Source organism: Embiotoca jacksoni, unplaced genomic scaffold (assembly GCF_022577435.1).
Source record: "Embiotoca jacksoni isolate LCO1_2020_lvr unplaced genomic scaffold, fEmbJac1.0.p SCAF_82, whole genome shotgun sequence".
Classification (NCBI taxonomy): domain Eukaryota; kingdom Metazoa; phylum Chordata; class Actinopteri; family Embiotocidae; genus Embiotoca; species Embiotoca jacksoni.
In genome coordinates this window covers 263,977-283,976 of record NW_027185439.1, presented here as the reverse complement: position 1 = coordinate 283,976, position 20,000 = coordinate 263,977, and the positions used below count along the sequence as shown (strand labels likewise).

Genomic DNA, 20,000 nt, shown 5'->3' with positions numbered 1-20,000 from the left:
TGATGTAGGCAACCAATAGGAGGTTTTGGTGAGATGACGGATGGGTGGGGTTTTACTGTTTGTGGACCAATGAGCTTCTTTGTTCCCCCTCCCTGATCCAATAGCCCCGACCTCTCGACCAGTGTCACTCCAAAGAAGGAAAGGGAAGAGGGAGGGGCTATTGGACCGGCGTCTCACCTGACCAGGCCGGGCTGTTGCCGCGGTAACGCAGTGTGAAAAACAAAGTAATGATATTCCGCTGGTGTTCCGGCTGCCTCAAACCGGTTCCAGCTGGTTTGATTTGACCGCGTCCTGTTTGTTCGATCACTCTAATCCAGTTAAACCGGGTCCGGTTCGGTCCGGTCCGGTTCGGTCCGGTCCGGTCCGGTCTGATTCGGTCCAATCCGGTCCGGTTCGGTTCGGTTCTGTCCGGTCCGGTCCGGTTCGGTTCGGTTCGGTTCGGTCCGGTCCGGTCGGGACTCTCCACTGTTGTTTATCGCCCCGAGAAAAATAAAAAGGTCCATTTCTGCCTGCCTTCATACTCCGACTGCCTCATTCATGTGTGTTTGCGTGTCGTTGGAACGACTTCACGATATACGAAAGCTAACGGGCGGAAATCAGGATTCTTCTTGCGCCTATCGAACAATACCAAACAAAACTACGCAACAGTTAAGAAGAAAAAAAAAAGGTCCATGTAAGACAGAAGATGAATTATTTGAGTCTATTTTTTTGAATGAACATTTGCTCTTTAAAGATTCGGATTCTTCGTGTAAACTGATATTTAAATAAGTAATTTTAGACTTCAGACAACTTTCACTTTTTTACATTCATACTGACGAAGTTGAATCAAGAGAAGATTAATTGATGTCGTACTTTATTAATGAAGCTCCATCACATCAAAAACATCTAATAAAGGCAAAATGATATTAGTTTGAAGGCTTAAAACAAACTTTGATGGATATTAACGTCAGTTTATGACTTTCCAGTTCCCTACTACGTAAATTACATTTTTTTTAAAAATTTTTTTTTTTTACTCACTTTCACAGTAAGCACTAAAATGTGTCGGGACTTTCTTGTCATTTTTAGGAAATTATAAAGAAAGTTTGCAGAAAACTAGCTGAAAAAAATAATGTTTCAAATAAGAAAACAGATTTCTGGACTTTGTAGTTTTTTTGTTGTTGTTTTTTTAGAAAACCAAGAAAATATCTGTATAAATGTAAAGTTTCATGAGTTTTCTTTTCAGTTTGCAGAGCTGAGATATGATTTAAAATGACCAGCAGAGGGCGCCACAGTTCAGGTTAGTTTTGCTGCAACATAACTGAAGAGAACGTTTTTTTGTTCTTTTTAAACAAGATGTTTTATCTTGTTTCCTGTTTGTTGCAGCTGTCACTCGTTTCCTGAGTTCCTTGACCGATAAAATGATAAAATCCTAAACAGCACTTGCAGACTTGACAACATGTAAAAGAACCTCATTAAAGTATCTCACAGCCAGCAAAGAGTTAAAGATGTGTCTTAAATCAGCAGGGTCGGCAGGATTCGAGCCCTCTCACCTGACTTCCTGTTTTTACCTGACCAGCGGCGCGCCGGTGTGTTCGTCCCCCGGACACGAAGGTAAGAGCCAAGAGGAAATTACTTCCTGTGTCTCTGATTGGCTGCTCAAATGAGGCAGAAACTTGTTAAGACGGAAAACAAAACCGCATGACGCTCGTCTATCTGGTCCCCCAGCAACAGCTGAATTGATGAGTGTGTGTCTGGCTGATCATTGACATGCTCATGATTGTGATTCCCTCTGAAGTCTTTTTAAAAAAATTTTTACCCTTTAATGGCAATAAATTGACGAAAGCTCAGGAAGAGCGTCAGCGGGACGCAGACAGTTAAACAAAATATATTAAAGGTATAATAAGTTCTATAAAAACACGCTTTTATGCTGATATTTTTACCTTTTTAAATTTGGAGCTACCAGCTGACAAAAATCTGCTTGTTTCCTGTCGGACTGCCGCAAAAGAACCAATCAGAATTCAACCTGCACGTCACACTCCTCGTCCAATCGGACCGCCCCGTCTTCAGCCCAACACAAAAATGACTGTTGCACAAAGATGCAGCACACAGTTCTCTCACCTACTCAGAGGAAGTGTGTTTCGGTGAAAAGGAAGCTGGTTGGGCGGAGGGGGATGCTATTCTTGGGGACTCCTACTTCCTGTTTGGGTGTGACTTAACATCTTACCGTAGTAAACGGGGTGTGTGTGTCTTCAGCGATGGAAATACGACCGAGTGTGTCAAGGCGTGTTCCCACCAACACGCTCTGACACGCTCTGTTGTTCTCTGCAGTAACACACACACAATGCGTTCTCCTTTTCATTTTCTTTGGGGACCTTAGAAGTTCGTTTGACCTCTGACCTCCAGTCTGAGGCTATTTGTGAATAGCCAATTGGAGACATTATTAATTCTTTACGTAAACTTTAAATGTACAATAATCTGTTTTTCATGTTTCCTGAATATTTAATTTGCCTGTTTTTTTATAACGTATTTTATACACTTGAATTATTTACTGGTATCATTTCCAAACTTTAGAGGTTTATAGATGAATATAAAGAGGAAGCTAAGAAAAACAATGTGCAATTTATAGATAAAGCAGAAGAAACCTCGTCTGATGTTAAATTTGAGTGAATAATGAATATAAATTAAATTATTTATAGACTAAAAAAAGAAATAGATAATGAAGAACCGAGAAGGAAGAGTGACGTTATTCATGTTTAATGTAAATAGTAGAGGACCTACATAAGAGCCCTGAGGTACTCCCATCACCAAAGATTCTCTCATACCAGCAAGTCAAATGTAAAGATTTTGGTTTTCTTTGATCATTAACACATTTTTTTTAAATTTCTTTTTTGGTATCTGTTGATTAGACAAAAATATATCTTCATGCGAACCCCAGAAAATATAAATGCTCATTTTAAACACAAATAGCCTCACTAACTGAAGAAAATAATTATCAAGCGTATTAATACGAATATTTAAATGTTTTCATTTTTTTAATTTTAATTTGTATGTATTTAATTTAAAAAAAATTTCGTTTATCAATGATGTTACACAGAATGTTTAAAAAAAAAAAAAAAAAAAAAAAAAAAGTAAAATTGAAAGATGCCTTTGCTGAACTTTATTCTGGTAAAATAGAAAAAAAAAAAAAAAACTAAAAAAGTTGTTCCTTGTAGGAAGCGGGAAGCTGCTGAAAGCGAGACTGAAACGTCACAAGAAAAAAAAAAGAAGCCTGGAGCCAAGTTGTGACGAAGTTACAGCAAAACCGGAAAAAGATTTGTGTCGCCTTCAAAATAAAACCCTAATGTCTTTGTTGCTGAAACAGAAGGCAACAATGAAGGAAGTGGAAGTTTAAAGTTCGTTATTTTTGTTTCGTCATCTCATATCTTGCACAACTGTTACGTAAAAGTATCGTTTTGGTAAAAATCATGAAAACTGGATCAAATTAAACCAATTTTACAACCAACTTTACATGTTGCACAAACTAGTTTGGGGAATTTCTTAAACTGTTGTAACAAACATTTGTAGGATCACTTTAATTTTAACATTTTGTCAGTATGTTTTACTGTTAATTCATTTTTATATTGTTGCTGTGTAATTCATTCATAGCTAGGACACAAGTTTAAGGAAACCATTTTTTTTTTTCACTTTCTAATTGTATCTCGTATTTTTCGTTCGTTAAAACGTTTATTTTGAAAAAACAGACAGGAAGCGCTCTGTCGTTTTGCCGCGTCCAGCTTGACGTCAGCGCGCGGCGGCAGCAGGAGGGAGCGGCTCTGGTGGAGCGACGTTGACGGAGAGCGCGAGAGAGAGAGAGAGCGCAGCGGAGCGGACGGAGGACGACGGTGAGTGCCGCTTCCTTTCTCTCTTTTCCACCTTTTGTTTTTCCTCCCTTTTCTTTTGTTTTCCTCCCTCCATCGTGTAGATGTCGGCTAACCCGGGACGGACCGGACCGGGACAAGTCCTGACACACGGGGGTGGGGGTAGGGGGGGGGCAGACAAGGGAGGGGAGGCAGGCCAGTTGCCGAGCCGAGCTGGGCTGGGTTTGCGGAAGCGACCGACCGGCGGACAGACGGACGGACGGACGGACAGGAGCTCCGTTAACGGCAATACTGTCGGTATTCGTCTCAGCCGGGGAGGGGGGGGGGGGGCGTCACGGTGGCCGTCTGTCTTCGGGCCGTGGAGGGTTATGTGGGGGCTCCAGCTTGCAGCTTGTGTCTAACGGTCCTCCTCCAAAGGCAGCGAGGCCTGCTGGCAGAGCTGGCCGGGGAGGGAGCGTTCTGAAGCGGCCACGAAGCTGCGGAACGCCCGGTGCTCTGCTGGAGGAAAATAAGAGAGGAAGTAACTTATGACTGACAACAGGAGTTTGGATGAACCTGTCTGTCTCTCTGTCTGTCTGTCTGTCTGGCTGCAGTGTATAGACAAGGCTTGGTTTTATTCCTCTGCTGTTGTAGTCAGCAACACACACACACACACACACACACACACACACACTGAGTATTGACAGGCCCCACCTAGTTGTGCTTGACTCAGGGATCTGAGCATGTTTGTGGGTCCATCTTTTATCCTCCGACAACTTTTACTTCAGTAAATTAACATCCTGCTTCCCAGCGGTACTCAAGTTACTGCACGTAAGTACAATTTAGAGGTATTTGTACTTTACTTGAGTACTGCTACTTCATAACTTCCTCTCCACTACATTTATTTACTTTTTCACATTCATATTTATCACCTTAAATATGCAACCAGTTCGTTTCATGTGCATGGTTAACATTAAAATGCTGCTCGTGTGCGTCATTAAAGCAATATTTATATAATTTAATTATCATGAATACAACATTATAAACTGGAACATTTTGCATGATGGGTACTTTTACTTTACTACTACTACATTTTTCTTGCACAGCATATGTAGTTTTTAATGCAGGACGTTGCTTGTAATTGAACTTATATTGTATATTCAAATATATTATAAAAAAAATTTCTTGAGTAAAACATCAGAGTTACTTCTTCCACCGTCGATGACGCCTGTCGTAAAATAAAAAAAGCAGAAGTTGACAGAACAGAAAATAAAGCGCAGGTTCAACGTAGAGCAGAATTAAATTTCTGCTTTAAAGTGGCTTGAATCGCTCCTCAAAACGTTTAATCAATGTAATTATTTCAACTGTAATTTATTGAATTGATTAAATGATTAACCAAAAAATTACCTGGCAACTAAATATTTTCAGGGAAAAACACCAAATATTTCAGAGCAACGTCATTTTTTTTTTTTTTTACTGCCTTTAAAGTTCAGACTGTTCAAAACTCTTCTTTTTGCTCCTTAAGAATTTTTTTTCCAATTAACAAATTATTTGGAAGAGTCATAATAAAAACAGGTCGTATATGTTGGAAATTTTACATTTTGAGGAGCGATTCAAGCAACTTTAAAGCAAAATTTGTTATTCTGCTCTACGTTGAACCTGCACTTTATTTTATTTTCCTTTAAAGCTTTTTAGCCTTTTCGAAACCGAACTGATGAACGTATTTGTGCGCTAAACCACTAAAGAGCGAGATATTTCTCTGAGGAGTCGGCGGAGACCAAAATCGGAGCTAAAAGAGAGCGAGCGCTGGAAACATCGATACACGTTTCCAATTGAACGATAAGTGATTGAACATTTTAGCGAACATTTAAGACAGAAGTCGAAGTCGTAAACAGACTTTATCTGGATTTAAAAAACATCACGTTGGACGGTGCGATAGCTTCAGAAACCCGCGTCCGCTACAAACCTTTCCTAAGTTGGATTGCGTTTTTTTTCTTTGTGTCGTCTGTTATCTTTCTGGAAACATTCACGTTGTGGTTGGCTAGCTTTGCAATCGTACACTCTTTCCGGCTCTTTTCTTTTTTTTTCTCGTACTATTTATGTTTCATCAAAGTATTGACGCGTGAGGGAAAAATTCTGATCGTGTCGAGGCAGATTTGTACGAAGAAGTCGTGAGAAGGTGTTTAATTAATTTTTCTGAGAACAGTGCGGTTGAAACAGAAAAATCTTTGCTGCAGTTGGTGACTTCCTACGATTTGTTGAACTCGTCCGGACTTGTCGCATCAAACTGCAGAGCGGCATAGCGAGACGAGTTCAGACCTTCAGGCGCTGAAATCCTTCCCTGACGATGCCTTCGCTTACAGTCGGACAGATTAAACTCCAGATTGTTAAATGTCATTTTGGCCGTCGCCATCTTGGTTTTTCGGAGCCAGAGGTGACCATATTTTGACGAGCTGGGGGACGATCGAGGGGTGGAGCTAGCCGATATGGCCCTCCCCCCCTCTTTGATAAATCTGACTTCATCAGGTGACAACGCGGTCATTGATTATTGCTCAGTGGACGGACCGTCTGCTCGGTGCAGCTGTGGTAGACTGATGATCTGCAGTTTGAACTCTGAACTTTATTTGAACTTTATTTATTTGAAGTTCAGTTCCACTCAGAGCTTTTTGACTTCCGTCGTCGTCTTTGCGTGTTTCTGTTGTTTGTTTCGAAGCATCTGATCTCAGAGAGAGACGCAACGTTTGATCGACGTCCGGTCGTTACGTCCTCTTCGTCTTCTGTTGTTGTGAAAATGTCTTTTACTGCAACCTTTGAGTAAACGTGAGTCCTCATAAAGATAGAAGTGCAAACGTGTGTGTGTGTGTGTGTGTGTGTGTGTGTGTGTGTGTGTGAGAGAGAGTGTGTGTGTGTGTGTGTGTGTGTGTGAGAGTGAGAGTGTGTGTGTGTGTGTGTGTGTGTGTGTGTGTGAGTGAGAGAGTGAGAGTGTGTGTGTGTGTGTGTTGTCTCCGTCATCTTTCCTCTTGTTGCCGTGACACCGGGCGCTGCACACACACGGCGAGGCACGACTGGTATGCACACGCACACACATGCACACGCACAGACACTCACACATACGGGCGCATAGCAACAGTAACCAGGAAGGATTCCACGGTCGTGACATCACCACCAGCTGTGCTATCACGTGACCTCACTGTTTGCACTAACTTGGCCAAGATGCATGCTGGGTAATTGTCACCTCCCAACGAGAGGAAGGAAGTCTTCATCTGTGTGCAATTCTGATTGTGTGTCCTTACTTTGGGACGAATCTTCAAACGTTTGTTTCACACTTTGATAAATTGACTTAGATTATTGATTGACAACAATTTTGATGATTAATTGATCATTTAAGGAATTTTTTTTTGAGTTTTTAGATTTTTGAGTTTTCTGTTTTGTCTTTTTTTATGTTCGTAAATTGTTTTCGATTGTTTTAAAAACGTCATCTTGCACTCTAGACATTTTTTGTGTTTTTTAACTGTTCTTATGTTTTATTGATAAAACATGAACCAATTTAATTAAAAAATATTGAGCAGATTAATTAATGCTTAAAATAACGACACTGTTTGAGGGTTCAGGTCGGTGGCCTGGGACCGCGTTATATTAACGAGGGTCCTCACAAAGATAGAAATACCAACATTTGTGTGTAATTGATAGTTTTGGAGCCTCAGGTGCTTTTAGCTGGAGGAGGCGGAGCTTACAGTGATGCTGCTCTGTGATTTGCTGCTGAAAGGACTGACCTGGTAACCCACCTATCTGTGTGTGTGTGTGTGTGTGTGTGTGTGTGTGTGTGTGTGTGTGTGTGTGTGTGTGTCTCTCCCCCCCAGCAGACAGACAGTCAGGATGCGTGAATACAAACTGGTTGTTTTAGGATCAGGAGGCGTCGGCAAGTCAGCTCTGGTGAGTCAGCCTCATTTTTATTTTTCATGTTTATTAAAGTCAATAAATCCGATTTAAAAACACGCTGGATTGATGATTATCTCTAGGATAGTTTTATGTTAGTTATATTGTATTATATATATTTTTTTATAATTGTATTTCATTTTTTATTTCACATACACCCAAAAGTATTTTTATTTATAGTTTGTGTAATTTTCAAGCAAAGTTTGAAAATGTAAAAATACAAAAAAACGTACACGTTGAGAGTTAAACTACATGTTTAGGAAAAACATTAAAATGTATTTGCTGATTTAGGCCACGCCCATTTGTGCCGCAAAATCTTTTAAATATGCAAAAACAACCTTTTTTGTTTCGTTGCTTCCTCTAAGTTTGTTTCATTTTGGATTTGTTTTTTTACATGCTCTTTAAACATACACGAAGAGGGAATACAATTTTTTTTTTAATTATTATTTGTTGTAAAAATCTGATGATAAATAAACTCTCATTACAACATCGTAAGTTTGTCGAACATTTGAGCTCCGAACTGTGTGAAGGTTTGAACCCAAAACGTGCAACAAAGGAATATTTCAGTGAAAACGAGAAGAAGACTGATGTCACTGTTTCCTCTGAATTCTCCTCTTCGGTCCAACAGACTCGCTGCTGTCCGTCTCACCAACAATGAAGTGCTTTTTGCTCCAGATGATATAATGGAGACGTGTCAGTGTGTCACATTAATTCCACTCTAATGACCTCCAATAGGAACAGAGCTCCATTAACGCCGCTGCACTACTTCTCTTTCTTTTTTTTGTCCTCCAGACGGTCCAGTTTGTTCAGGGGATCTTCGTGGAGAAATACGACCCGACGATAGAGGACTCCTACAGGAAGGTACGACCGCGCTGTCCTAGCCAATCACAGCCGATCACAGCCTTTATTTTAGATCACCAATCCATCAAACTTATATATTTCATCTGATTTTTAAGCTTTTATACCAAAAATCATTTAAAAGTCAATATTATATACTTTTATCACAACCCGGTTACTTTTCGACGTTCCCTGAACATTGCTATCTATCTAATTATCGAGTTTAATTAGTTTAAGCTTTATTTTCACCCAAAATTTGTAAACAACAATACGGGAGATTCAGGAGATTAAGATTGAGGATAAGAAAAAGTCATAATTAATAAACTATAACTAAAGTTACGACACAACAAAATGTTAAAGGTGCAAATAAAAAATTATGATTTAAATCAAAATAAGAGTGATGTTTATGACAAAAAGTAAAATGTGTGATTCTGTGTCTCCAGCAAGTGGAGGTGGACGGGCAGCAGTGTATGTTGGAGATCCTGGACACGGCAGGAACAGTAAGAACCGTCTCTGCACCGAAGGACACTCGGAGGCGTCCACATACTTTTGGTCACGTAACGTGTTTTTGTTTTTCTGTTTGCTTTCTAGGAGCAGTTCACGGCGATGAGAGACCTGTACATGAAGAACGGTCAGGGCTTCGCTCTGGTTTACTCCATCACGGCTCAGTCGACCTTCAACGACCTCCAGGACCTCCGAGAGCAGATCCTCAGAGTGAAGGACACCGAGGACGTACGGCACAAACACACAATAGGACGTCACACATTCATGACACCCCCGAAACATAGTCACGGTTTACTGACCTCGACCTCAACCTGACCGGTGTTTGAATGCAGGTGCCGATGATCCTGGTGGGGAATAAATGTGACCTGGAGGTGGAGCGCGTGGTGGCCAAAGAATCGGGCATCGGCCTCGCTCGCCAGTGGAACTCCTGCGCCTTCCTGGAGACGTCAGCCAAGAGCAAGATTAACGTCAACGAGGTGACCGCACAAACACAATTCTTCAAATTTGGTACAAAATTTAGTGCAAACATTCACTTGGATTAAATGTCTTGTATATCTCGTAAATATCTAAACGTAATATCTCAAGAACACCTTAAGGAACTTTTTTCAAATTTGGCACAAATGTTCAATTGGCCCCGAGAATGAAGGGCAACTACTCTTGGTGATCAAAGGTCAGAGGTCAATTCACTCTGAGCTCGCGTCGCTTCCTTTCTGGTAACGGCGATATCTCAGGAGGCAGTTTCTTTTTTTAATTTGGAACAAAAGTTCACTTGGCACCGAGGTCAAAGGTCATGAAACACAAAGGTCAACTTATGTGACACCATAATGTTCTACAAAAAAAAAAAAAAATCTGTCCATTATTGTTGTGTAGATCTTAAATGTGTGTGTGTGTGTGTGTGTGTGTGTGTGTGTGTGCAGATCTTCTACGACCTCGTCCGACAGATTAACAGGAAGAGTCCAGTTCTGGGGAAAACTCACAAAAAGTCCAACTGTCAACTTCTCTAATGACGGGTAGGTCTTCATGTCTTCATTCGGACATTAACGTGTCGGACCTCCGTTTTTCAACACACACTCAGGTTCTCCTTCTTTCTTTTCAGTTTTCTGCTCACTTGACCAACCAACCGACCAACCAACCGACCAATCAACCAACCAACCAACCAACCAACCAACAAATCACAGGACATCTTCCAGCTGGCCACGCCCTCCCTTTAACCTAACCATGTCGTCGTCAACATCAGCCACCTCTGACCTCCTGTTGCCCTGACAACCACATCTCCCTTATCCCCCCCTTTTCACCACACTGGAGACTGTTGCCTTGGAAACATAAAAAAAAACAAAAAAAAAAAACATCAAAAAGACTGCAGCGGCGTTGATGATGATGATGAAGATTCTGCTGGTGCAGGAATGCATGGGGCTGTCCAATCAACCGCCTACGTTTCAACTCCCATCATGCTCTCTGCTCGGCTGCTTTGCGCTGGGAAGCGGCTTCTTATGATTTTAAATGTTTCTTTCCTTTCGTTTACTTTTTATTAGTTTTTTCCGAAGCTCTTCACACACGCTCTGACCGTCAGCCATGTTGGCGCCCCGGTTACCACGGTGATGGCACAGCTTACATGGCTGCCTCTCGTGTGTGTGTGTGTGTGGCTCCGGTCGAACCTGTGGATCCAGACAGTAATTATTATGACCTGGTTATAATTATAATTCTGTGTGAAAAGATATAAACGTCATTTAATGGTTTTGATTTAGATTTTTAGGTGGGGGAGGGGCTGGGGGAGGGGCTTGGGGGGCGGTGGGGGCGGGGCTGCAGCAGGTCGTGGGGTCAGCTCACCGTGTTGGTAGCACTGAGCTAATTTAAGTTAGCTGACAGCTAACAGAGTGCTAACGGTTAAACGTTCAGAGAATGCTAACCGTTCTGTTGTATCTGAAACGAGTTCACGTGCACCTTTAGCTTCAGGCTAGCTTGTTAGCTTAGCACCTCCGGCGTGTTAACGCTGTTGGTGAATCAGGCTCGTTGGGCCCCAAAGAAAGCTGTGACAGCTACCAGCTAGCTGCTGGGCCCCAGAAGTGAATGCTAACTGTGCTAACACGCGGTTTTAAAGTTTCAGCTTTGTTAGCGGTTTTTTTAAGATAGTGACGTGTTCGCGAGCCGAGCAGCCTGTAAAAAGCACAGCAGCAACACTTCTGTTCTGCTATTTGTGAGGTATTTGCGTTATTAGTGTATCCACACCCCCCCCCCCCCCTCCTTCCCCACCAAGAAATGGATCGTAGCTTAGCTAGCCGCTAATTGGACGTACTAGCTTTTTTGTGAGAAATGCTAACAATGCTAACAATGCTAACACATTGCTTCTGGAAACATGATGGACGACGTTGACTTTCTGAGGAAGCATGTCAGCTAGCTTTGGGCCAGTTAAGAAAGGCTAGCAATGCTAACATGCTTTGTTTTTGTAAACAGTGTTTCTGCAGTGAAACTTTAGTATTTGGAGCGTTGTAGCGAATATTAAGCAACGTATCTGTAAACAACAACAAAAACAAACAAAAAAACAAACATTTATAGCAATGCGTGCTGCTAGTTGTCCGTTAACTTGTTAGCTAACGGCGCCACACTTCCAGCTGTGAGTTAGCTTGTTAGCGTAGCAGCGCGGTGAGTCGACTCTCGGTCTGCTGCTCAGGGCGGCCATGTTGTCTTTGGACAGCTGACTCACACCTGGTCCAGTACCTGAACTCTGAGTGTGTGTTTGAGAGTGTGTGTTTGTGTGTGTTTATGAGTGTGAGTGTGTGTTTGTGTGTGTGTGTGTGTTTGTGAGTGTGTGTGTGTTTATGAGTGTGAGTGTGAGTGTGTATTTGTGTGTGTTTATGAGTGAGTGTGTATTTGTGAGTGTGTTTGTGAGTGTGTATTTGTGAGTGTGTGTTTGTGAGTGTGTTTGTGAGTGTGTATTTGTGAGTGTGTGTTTGTGAGTGTGTGTTTGTGAGTGTGTTTGTGTGTGTGTTTATGAGTGTGAGTGTGTATTTGTGTGTGTTTATGAGTGTGAGTGTGTATTTGTGAGTGTGTTTGTGAGTGTGTATTTGTGTGTGTTTATGAGTGTGAGTGTGTATTTGTGAGTGTGTTTGTGAGTGTGTATTTGTGAGTGTGTGTTTGTGAGTGTGTGTGAGTGTGTTTGTGAGTGTGTGTTTGTGAGTGTGTATTTGTGAGTGTGTTTGTGAGTGTGTGTTTGTGAGTGTGTGTTTGTGAGTGTGTGTTTGTGAGTGTGTATTTGTGAGTGTGTTTGTGAGTGTGTGTTTGTGAGTGTGTGTTTGTGAGTGTGTTTGTGAGTGTGTTTGTGAGCTGCACAATGACCGTGAACTGGGCCGGTTTCTGTGATGACCATTTTGGCCCGGCGGGGGGTGGGGGGGTGGGGGGTGGGGGGGGTTGTGTTATATTTACGCAGGACAACCATCCAAAGGTTGTTTCTGTTATTAACCACATTATTACCTGATTATTAATATTATTAATATTATTAACGCTTCTGAGAGGGAAACACTGAATATTGGTCCTGTTGGTCAACGGTCCTTTTTAACTGATGAGTAAAATATTAAAATGTTCACGGAGGAACGAACTTGACCGAAAAAAAAGTCAAACTTTGTCCCCATGTTCTTGCAGCCATGCTAACACTTTAGCACGTAGCGTTGAGCGACAGCAGCTTGAAGCTAGCGTGTTAAATTGTTCGTACCTTTGAGCCGTGTACGATTGCGGTTTTTAATATTCTCGTCAGTTGAGGATCTAAAGTTGATCTGAAAGCTCAGTGTTCCCGTTTAACTGTCACACGGCTGAAGCTGAGACCAACCAGAGGGGGGTTGGGCTTGAAGCGGAAGCCCCGCCCTTACGCCATGAGGGCGGGGCTTGTCCTCGAAGCAGAAGCCCCGCCTTTTGTATACTAAGGGAAGGGCCTGAGCGCCTGTATGTTGAGGGTTGGGCTTGAAGCTTGAAGCCCGGTCTTTGTATATTGAAGGCGGGCTTGAAGCGGAAGGCCCCGCCCTTGTGTGTTGGGGGCGTGGCCTCTGAAGCAGCAGCCGCAGAAAGCCTTTTGAATATCTTCTGTGAAACGTGAGAGCGAGTCAGCGTACAGAAACAGGACGTTGGACCTCTGTGAGTTCTGCTGCGCGCGGTGTTGTACTATCAGGAGTACTACGGTACTTTGCGGTACTTTGCGGTACCGCTGTCGGTGTTCCGGTTCTCCTCCAGTACGTTCAGTCATGTAGCATGTTGATGTTTCTGTCAGTACTCAGTCTGACCTTCAGGAGGAGCTGCGACGAGTTTGCATGCCGATGCAGAAGCTTCCAGGTGAAAAGGTCCATTTGCAGCCGGGGGGGGGGGGGGCGCTATATTCCAGTATAGAAACGGTTTGCTAAGCTAGTATGCTAACAAACACAGGCGCTGGTGTTACGAAAGCCGCAGACGATTCTTGATGAAAAAGTTTTCGAGAGCGCTGACATTTCTTTTTGCTTTCTTCTTTGGCTCATTACTGCCTCCTGTTGGTCGGAGTGCAGAAAACGCCTCCGGTTTTTCTCAGTCGTAATGGATGTTTTTGGTCTTTGCCACAATGAGACGCTTTCTAAACTCCTTTACCATCTATATAAAGTATATAAACGTGTAATTGACGGTTCATTAAAACGTAGTTGTAAAGAGATACGAGGACGTTATTAAGTGTTTATTCATCCATTTAAATCAAGGTTTATTCTCGATCTCAAAGTATTTCAAAGTGTATAATTGCCTCGTACTAATTAATAATAATAGTTATGACACGATAAATAGATGCTTCGTATTGTGTATAAACATAAAATATATCGATTCACGTGATTATAGTTAAGAAATAGGCTAATAAATGCAAAAAAATAAATGTCCTTACATCTCTTTACAACTACGTTAAAGTATTATAAACAGCTTGTTGATGTTAAAATGTTATTCGGGGATTAATAGTATTATTGCGATAAAAAAATAAAGAAGCGCCGCCCCGCGGCTGCACTCGGACCTTTTACGGCCTCCAGTACTGAGGCCGCCGGCGGCACTCGTCACTTCCCGCGACGTCTCGACAGCTAGCGTAGTTTTTATCGCAGACGTTCGGCGGATCTAACGCCGTCGGTGTGCTTTCAAAGTTCACGAAGTGTTTCCTATCGACGTCCGAAGACGTTCACGCTGAAATCATTCCTGAAAACTGTTAAAATGTTTTTTTGGGAAAGACGGTAAAAACACTTAATTTGAAGCACGCTGAACTGAATTTATCAACAGCGTGTAAACTTTTAATAAATGGAAAACGCACACTGTGATGTAGCTGGAAGTGTATTTTATACTAAATATGGCTTTGAGGAAAAATTACAATTGATTAAAAATACCATTATTGTTCGATAATTAAGACTTAACATGTCCTTAAATGTGCTTACAGCTACATTATAGTGCGTTATAAAGCATTTGTTGTGTGTTTACGCACTCCTTGTGTCTGAATGTCGGATTTTAAACAACGCGGATGTTGAAGTGACGATTGCAGCCGAACGAGAAACTGGAACGAACAAACTCACAACGTGGGAAGAAATGATTTTTTTTCCCAGAAATAAAATCTGCTTCTTTTTCCCGTCTGTATGGCATGATGACCAGTGAAATGTAAAAAAGAAAAAGCAGTTCAGCCCAGTTTTAAACTCCGGTCATTAAAATGGTCTGAACTGTTGTTTTTTTTTATTCAAGAAACCCCACAGCAGCAGCGGGAGGCAGGGGGGAGGGAGGGGAGGGAGGGGGGAGGGAGGGGGGTGAAGCCAAATGTAAAGTAAAAACTAAAAAGCCTTAAATGAATAAAAGTGGTGCAATTTTGTAACAGCATCGAGTGTTGGAGTCGAATTTGTAAAAAAACACAAAACACAATATTCATTCATCAGTCAGTCAAACTTGGGCTGAATGCTGATTGTAAGATGGAAGACGGGTTTGATATTAATGAATGAAGAACGTTATTTCTAATCTCTCCAGGAGGTACCAATTCCTTTCTCCAGGAGGTACCAACTCATCTCAACTCCTTTCTCCAGGAGGTACCAACTCTCTCCAGGAGGTACCAACTCATCTCAACTCCTCTCTCCAGGAGGTACCAACTCTCTCCAGGAGGTACCAACTCATCTCAACTCCTCTCTCCAGGAGGTACCAACTCCTCACCAACTCCTCTCTCCAGGAGGTACCAACTCCTCACCAACTCCTCTCTCCAGGAGGTACCAACTCATCTCTCCAGGAGGTACCAACTCATCTCTCCAGGCCGTTTTAGGATAATGTTTTTAAGTTTATTAATAAATAAGAGTTAATTTTTGTTGTTGTTTCTGAGATAAATTCGGACTTTATTCAGATCTAAAAATGCGCGTTTACAAGTTCATTTAAAAAGAATATAAACCGATTAAAACAATAGGGATCCGCCGCTGACGTCATTTAACCGTCTTGCCGCCAACGCGCGTGCGCATTAGGCCGAGCGTCCATGGCAACGGAGGAGCCCGCTGGTTAGCGCGGTGCCGAAGTTACTCTGCTAGTTACACGACAGGAAACGAGCAAGTTAACGAAGTCAGGTCGTCGTGTCGTGACAGGAGCGACGTGTCGCGGTGGTGGGAGCGACATGACCGTCCACTTCAAGGTAAACAACAACACCACCGACAACAACAACAACAACAACAACAGGTGTTAGCATTAGCAGCAGGTTAGCCGGGCTCGGTACGGAAGGACACCGTAAACACGTTGAAACTGCTCGTGACTGAATTAAAGAAAGTTCGTTCCGGTGAACCGGTGAACGCTCCGGTGAACCGGTGAACCGCTCCGGTGAGTCCTGCACGCGACAGCAGAGGGAGGATTAATCCGGGTTTAACCTGACGTCATCAGATAATCCAGCTCATCATGTTCAGATTGACTGATTGAGGACAACGTTCACCTCAATGGTACACAGATTATATATATTTATTTTATTTACTCCTGTATATTTACTGTTATTTTATTTACTCTAGTATATTTACTCTTATTTTATTTACTCTAGTATATTTACTCTAGTATATTTACTCTTATTTTATTTGCTCCTGTATATTTACTGTTATTTTATTTACTCTAGTATATTTACTCTTATTTTATTTACTCTAGTATATTTACTCTTATTTTATTTGCTCCTGTATATTTACTGTTATTTTATTTACTCTAGTATATTTACTCTTATTTTATTTACTCCTGTATATTTACTCTTATTTTATTTACTCTAGTATATTTACTCTTATTTTATTTACTCCTGTATATTTACTCTTAATTTATTTACTCTAGTATATTTACTCTTATTTTATTTACTGAAGTATATTTACTCTTAATTTATTTACTCTAGTATATTTACTCTTATTTTATTTACTCTAGTATATTTACTCTTATTTTATTTACTCCTGTATATTTACTCTTAATTTATTTACTCTAGTATATTTACTCTTACTTTATTTACTGAAGTATATTTACTCTTAATTTATTTACTCTAGTATATTTACTCTTATTTTATTTACTGAAGTATATTTACTCTTACTTTATTTACTCCTGTATATTTACTCTTATTTTATTTACTCCTGTATATTTACTCTTATTTTATTTACTCTAGTATATTTACTCTTATTTTATTTACTCTAGTATATTTACTCTTATTTTATTTACTCCTGTATATTTACTCTTAATTTATTTACTCTAGTATATTTACTCTTACTTTATTTACTGAAGTATATTTACTCTTAATTTATTTACTCTAGTATATTTACTCTTATTTTATTTACTGAAGTATATTTACTCTTACTTTATTTACTCCTGTATATTTACTTTTATTTTATTTACTCCTGTATATTTACTCTTATTTTATTTACTCTAGTATATTTACTCTTACTTTATTTACTCTAGTATATTTACTCTAGTATATTTACTCTTATTTTATTTACTCCTGTATATTTACTCTTATTTTATTTACTCTAGTATATTTACTCTTATTTTATTTACTCCTGTATATTTACTGTACTATAGTTACTAAAGTACATTACCTGAAGTATATTTACTAAAGTAAATTAACTGATGCTGCAGCATGTTTACTGCAGTATATTTACTCATTTATATTACCTGTTGCATATTTAGTGTAGTACTGCACTTAAGTACAGTTTGAGGTACTTTAATTCGTGTTGTTTCCGTTGATCGATTAACTGAACGGTTGACAGTTATTTTTTGTCAGTTTACCAAATTGCTGAATTGATAAATGAAGTTCTGATCCTGATATTAGGGAGTAAAACATTTCTGATATCGACATATCGGTCGATATTCTCGATATAAACAATACAGCGTGAAACGATGTGAATATGATGGCAGAAAGCTGAGAAATGAACATTTTACTGTTTGAAATGACTTCAGAATGAGGAGAAGTAAAGTTCTGATCCGTCTGCAGGGAGGACTTGTCCCGAGCTGAACAGAACCAGAGTCCAGCAGCTCTTCTGTCTGTGTTTTCAGTGTCAGAGTGAGTATCAGAAGAGCTACGGGGTTTCCCGCTCCAGGAGCTGCGCCCCGTTGGCCGGCCTCCGCTCCGACCAGATGGGTAAGAACCGGAGGACGCTGGTACCGGACCGGATTCTGAGTCTGGACGGGTCAGATTTCCCTCCCAAAAAAACTCCAAAGACAACAGTCTGAAATCTTCTCGTCTCTCAGGGATCAGCAGAGAACCGAGTCTTCAGCGCCGCAGGAGGTTCGGCCCGGTCGGCGCGGCCCGGTCCTGCAGCTCGCTGCTCTGTCAGCCAGATGTGCAGCTCTCTCCGGCTCGGGCTCTCAGGACATCGCCCCCTGCTGGTAGGAAGGACCGTTTAAACTGGACGGTGACGATTTCAGGCTCCGTCTTTTATCTTGTAACATATTGAATGTTGTGATGGAAGTTTTTGAAGTCGTGTTTTCAGGGACCGGTTCACGGTTTTCGTTCCGTTGAACCACGTTTTGTACGTTAACGTGATGAGAAGCTGCCGTTCTTCTTCCAGCCTCCAGGAGCCGCTCGGCCCACCGGCGGGATCCTGCTCCCGACCCCGAACCGCTGACACGGACGAACCCCGGATCTCCCGCGGAGCCCGAGACCCCGGCGGCACCGCGACCTGCCGCAGACCCGGGACCTGACGGACAGTCTGGTAAACACACAGCAGAACGTGGAGTCCAATCAGAGTTGTTGATTCAGTCCGGTGTCACAGATCAGTCTGTCCTCTTGTCTCCTCAGCGAAGCCCCGCCCCTCTCAGCCCGACAGCCAACCGCAGCCCGGCCGACCTGTGATGACGGGCCACCTGGTGAGCGTCTCTCTGTAAACCTGCAGCCAGTCGTGTCTTCCATGAAAAACAAACACACAAAAGGATTTCCTGTTGTCTCTGTGATGCAGGTGCAGCCGGGTGCGAGGCCGGGAGGTCAAAGGTCAGAGTACCACCAGCAGTTCAGCTGGAAGAAGCCTCCACCCGCTGCTTCACCCATACTGACCGCAGAGCAGGTAGACTGCCGAGCAACACTTCAACATACTGCTGTTCTGCCGAGTGACTGTGGTTCATTGACCACCAGGGGGCAGCACACTCCAGTTAATCAGCACTGGAGGAGCGGAGACAGAAACAGTGGAAATGTTCATATAAAAATAAATATCACTGCTCTGCTGCAGCCTCATTAAATTCAGCTTTTCATCAGTGGAAGTCAGAGTTTGACATTTGTTGTTTTATAAATTTATACGTTCTTCATAAAAATAACTCGACAACATTACAGAGAGAAACTCAACAAAAGCAAACGACTCGTGATCAGTCGGGCTGCCGTGAAACGGATCTGTCGCTTTTCTTTTTTTAATTGATTGAGTGACCTTTGACCCCGCAGGTGTTCTACTCCAGCAGCAGGTCAGTACCTCCCTTTAAGAAGAGCCCCGTTCCCATGGAGACGGAGTACCGGCGGTGCTTCCAAGGCGTGGGGCCGCCCGCCGGACCCCACCTCCGGAAACATCTGGCGCATCAGCGAGTTCCACTGTTCCACACACACATGGTACACACACACACACACACACACACACACACACAATACTGACCTCACACCTGAGTCTGAATCTCACCTGAACCCTAAAATGTCCTCTCAGCTGTCCACAATAAAGATGCTGACTGAGTCGTTTCCACCTGCAGATCAACAGGAGGAGGAGGGAGGAGTCACCACAGAAGCCCCGCCCCGAACAGGACGTCCCTCAGAGAGATGTCAGGTTGCTCCTGAAGGCCACGCCCCCTCCCTCCTCACCTCAGGTGCAGAGAGGACACAGGTGTGTTTCTGTGCGTGTGTGACTGTGTGTTTTGCAACATGAATATATGAGTATGAGTCCAGCTTTCGTTCTCCCCTCTGCAGGAACCCAGCGGGAGGCGGAGCCACAGAGGGCGACGCCCACCAGGTCAGAATTCAGTATTGTGGATTAACTCGCTGTCATTCAAAACTGCTCCGACATAAAATAGAAGTATTGATCTGATCTCATTGGGCCTCGTTCACCAACCGCTTTCAAAGATTTTACGAGCTTCGGCAACTTCTTTATGCTAATTGTGATCAATTAGCACAATAATCCGTCATTTATTAGAAAATAAGGTTAAAAAAAGACCTGCTTTTGGGGGCGTGTCTGTTTGATTGACAGGCCTGCGGTGCAGTCAGGTTACAGCTATCGGTGGGCGGGACGTAGTATTGTCAGGTTTCCAATCAGATCGGTCAGATCCACCGCTGGCTCCTCCCCCAGCTCGTCCAAATATGGTCACTTCCTGCTCCAAACCGCTCCGAACTAACAAGATGGTGACGGACAGAATCTGAACTGGAGGATTCATAACGTTCACAAACCAACGATGACATCACTGATGGTTGATGACATCACTGATGGGCGCCAC

At 42.2% G+C, this 20,000-nt stretch overlaps 3 protein-coding genes across 6 annotated transcripts in view; all 3 read left to right on the top strand.

The window, feature by feature from the left end:
• Nucleotides 1-523, top strand: part of cand1 (cullin-associated and neddylation-dissociated 1) — a 12,261-nt gene extending 11,738 nt beyond the window's left edge. The window contains exon 26 of the mRNA XM_069139400.1: nt 1-523. This exon is cut by the window's left edge and continues 871 nt beyond it. The gene's annotated coding sequence lies outside the window, so the exon portion shown is untranslated.
• Nucleotides 524-3,752: 3,229 nt separating this feature from the next.
• LOC138192163 (ras-related protein Rap-1b-like) lies at nt 3,753-10,519 on the top strand. 2 transcript variants are annotated; one of them, XM_069139401.1, is made up of 8 exons: nt 3,753-3,860; nt 7,679-7,748; nt 8,544-8,612; nt 9,032-9,088; nt 9,180-9,320; nt 9,425-9,568; nt 10,010-10,102; nt 10,189-10,519. In XM_069139401.1, the coding sequence occupies exons 2-7, from the start codon at nt 7,692-7,694 to the stop codon at nt 10,094-10,096; spliced, it is 555 nt and encodes a 184-aa protein (XP_068995502.1). In that variant the 5' UTR covers nt 3,753-3,860; nt 7,679-7,691; the 3' UTR covers nt 10,097-10,102; nt 10,189-10,519. The 2 variants fall into 2 exon arrangements, with proteins under 2 accessions (XP_068995502.1, XP_068995503.1); XM_069139402.1 differs by having other exon boundaries at nt 3,764-3,860; nt 7,676-7,748.
• A 5,064-nt stretch (nt 10,520-15,583) lies between these two features.
• Nucleotides 15,584-20,000, top strand: part of mdm1 (Mdm1 nuclear protein) — a 9,300-nt gene continuing 4,883 nt past the window's right edge. For 2 of the 3 annotated variants that reach the window (XM_069139428.1, XM_069139426.1), the window contains exons 1-9: nt 15,584-15,723; nt 17,595-17,679; nt 17,790-17,927; nt 18,110-18,253; nt 18,340-18,407; nt 18,497-18,601; nt 18,970-19,131; nt 19,266-19,396; nt 19,480-19,522. In XM_069139428.1, the coding sequence (XP_068995529.1) occupies nt 15,706-15,723; nt 17,595-17,679; nt 17,790-17,927; nt 18,110-18,253; nt 18,340-18,407; nt 18,497-18,601; nt 18,970-19,131; nt 19,266-19,396; nt 19,480-19,522 (894 nt within the window). In that variant the 5' untranslated portion in view covers nt 15,584-15,705. Of the gene's footprint in view, nt 16,022-17,532; nt 17,680-17,789; nt 17,928-18,109; nt 18,254-18,339; nt 18,408-18,496; nt 18,602-18,969; nt 19,132-19,265; nt 19,397-19,479; nt 19,523-20,000 lie in introns of all 3 variants that reach the window. The other variant, XM_069139427.1, reaches the window with a different exon arrangement.